General features: G+C 50.8%; 1 protein-coding gene across 2 annotated transcripts in view; it reads right to left on the bottom strand.

The window, feature by feature from the left end:
- Positions 1-630: 630 nt before the first annotated feature.
- Positions 631-944, bottom strand: part of BCR (breakpoint cluster region) — a 94,622-nt gene continuing 94,308 nt past the window's right edge. For both annotated transcript variants that reach the window (XM_010146735.1, XM_010146736.1), the window contains exon 23: positions 631-720. In XM_010146735.1, the coding sequence (XP_010145037.1) occupies positions 631-720 (90 nt within the window). The remainder of the gene's footprint in view (positions 721-944) is intronic.

Below are 944 nucleotides of genomic sequence, written 5' to 3'. Positions count from 1 at the left end.
AAATCCAACCAACCCAGCCGCAAACAAACCAGCAGCTGTCGCCGTACGCAGAACTGTTCCGTTTCTTGAGAACCCCGTTCCAATCAAGACTTGAATTTCTGAGGAGGGAATCTTCAATCCCAGACCCTTCCCTTCTTTCCTCCTGCACAGCAGTGCTATTTCTGTGGCCTAGAACAGTACTTCAAAAACAGCAGTTGTTAAAGACACAGTTGTGCGAGATCCTTTTGCTCCCCCTCACCCAAAAAGGGGCATCCTATCAAGTGGTCCAGTAGAAATCTTGAAGTTTCTTTATGATAAATTAAATCCGTAAAACGAGGAATACCTGCTGTCACATTCCCGACAAGAGTAACAGCCACACTCTGTGGTGCATGTGGTCAAGTGTCCATTGCTCCTTTGAGCGGAGATTCTGCACTGCTCCATCTCCCGTTCCATGGTGCTGCCAGTCAAGAGCAGAGGATTCTCTCCTTTCCCGCCAGCTAGTCTCTGGTTATCGCACAGCAGAAGCACTGGGGGCCGGAGTTCCCCAGGACAGGAACAGGCCCCTAAGTCCGAAGAAACACCAGTTGTCTTCTCAGTGTGGCAGGTTCATGCCAGGAGCAGTTTTTTGTGTCCTGTTGGTATCACAGGCACCTACACCTCTGTGGAAAAGAGAATGCTTTGCCTCTTGCTGTCGGGGGTAGGGATAGTCTCTAGCTGCAGGAAGTACAGAAGAACTTGAACCTGGAAAGAGAAAGGAAGAGGTAATAACAAAGCTCTGTTAATGCTTTCTCATCCTGGTGGTTTGAGAGTTGGCAGACGTGCCTACAGCTCTCTCCACAGAGCAACCTGCAGCCACGTATTGCACAGAGTCACAGCGTGGTTTGGGCTGGAAGGGACCATCCAGTCCCACCCCCTGCCATGGGCAGGGACAACCTCCACTCAAACCGGACGCTCCAAGACTCGTC

This window comes from Eurypyga helias, unplaced genomic scaffold (genome assembly GCF_000690775.1).
Source record: "Eurypyga helias isolate BGI_N326 unplaced genomic scaffold, ASM69077v1 scaffold13482, whole genome shotgun sequence".
Taxonomy (NCBI): domain Eukaryota; kingdom Metazoa; phylum Chordata; class Aves; order Eurypygiformes; family Eurypygidae; genus Eurypyga; species Eurypyga helias.
Note: the sequence above shows the minus strand (reverse complement) of the source record. Positions and strands in the feature narration are given on the sequence as shown.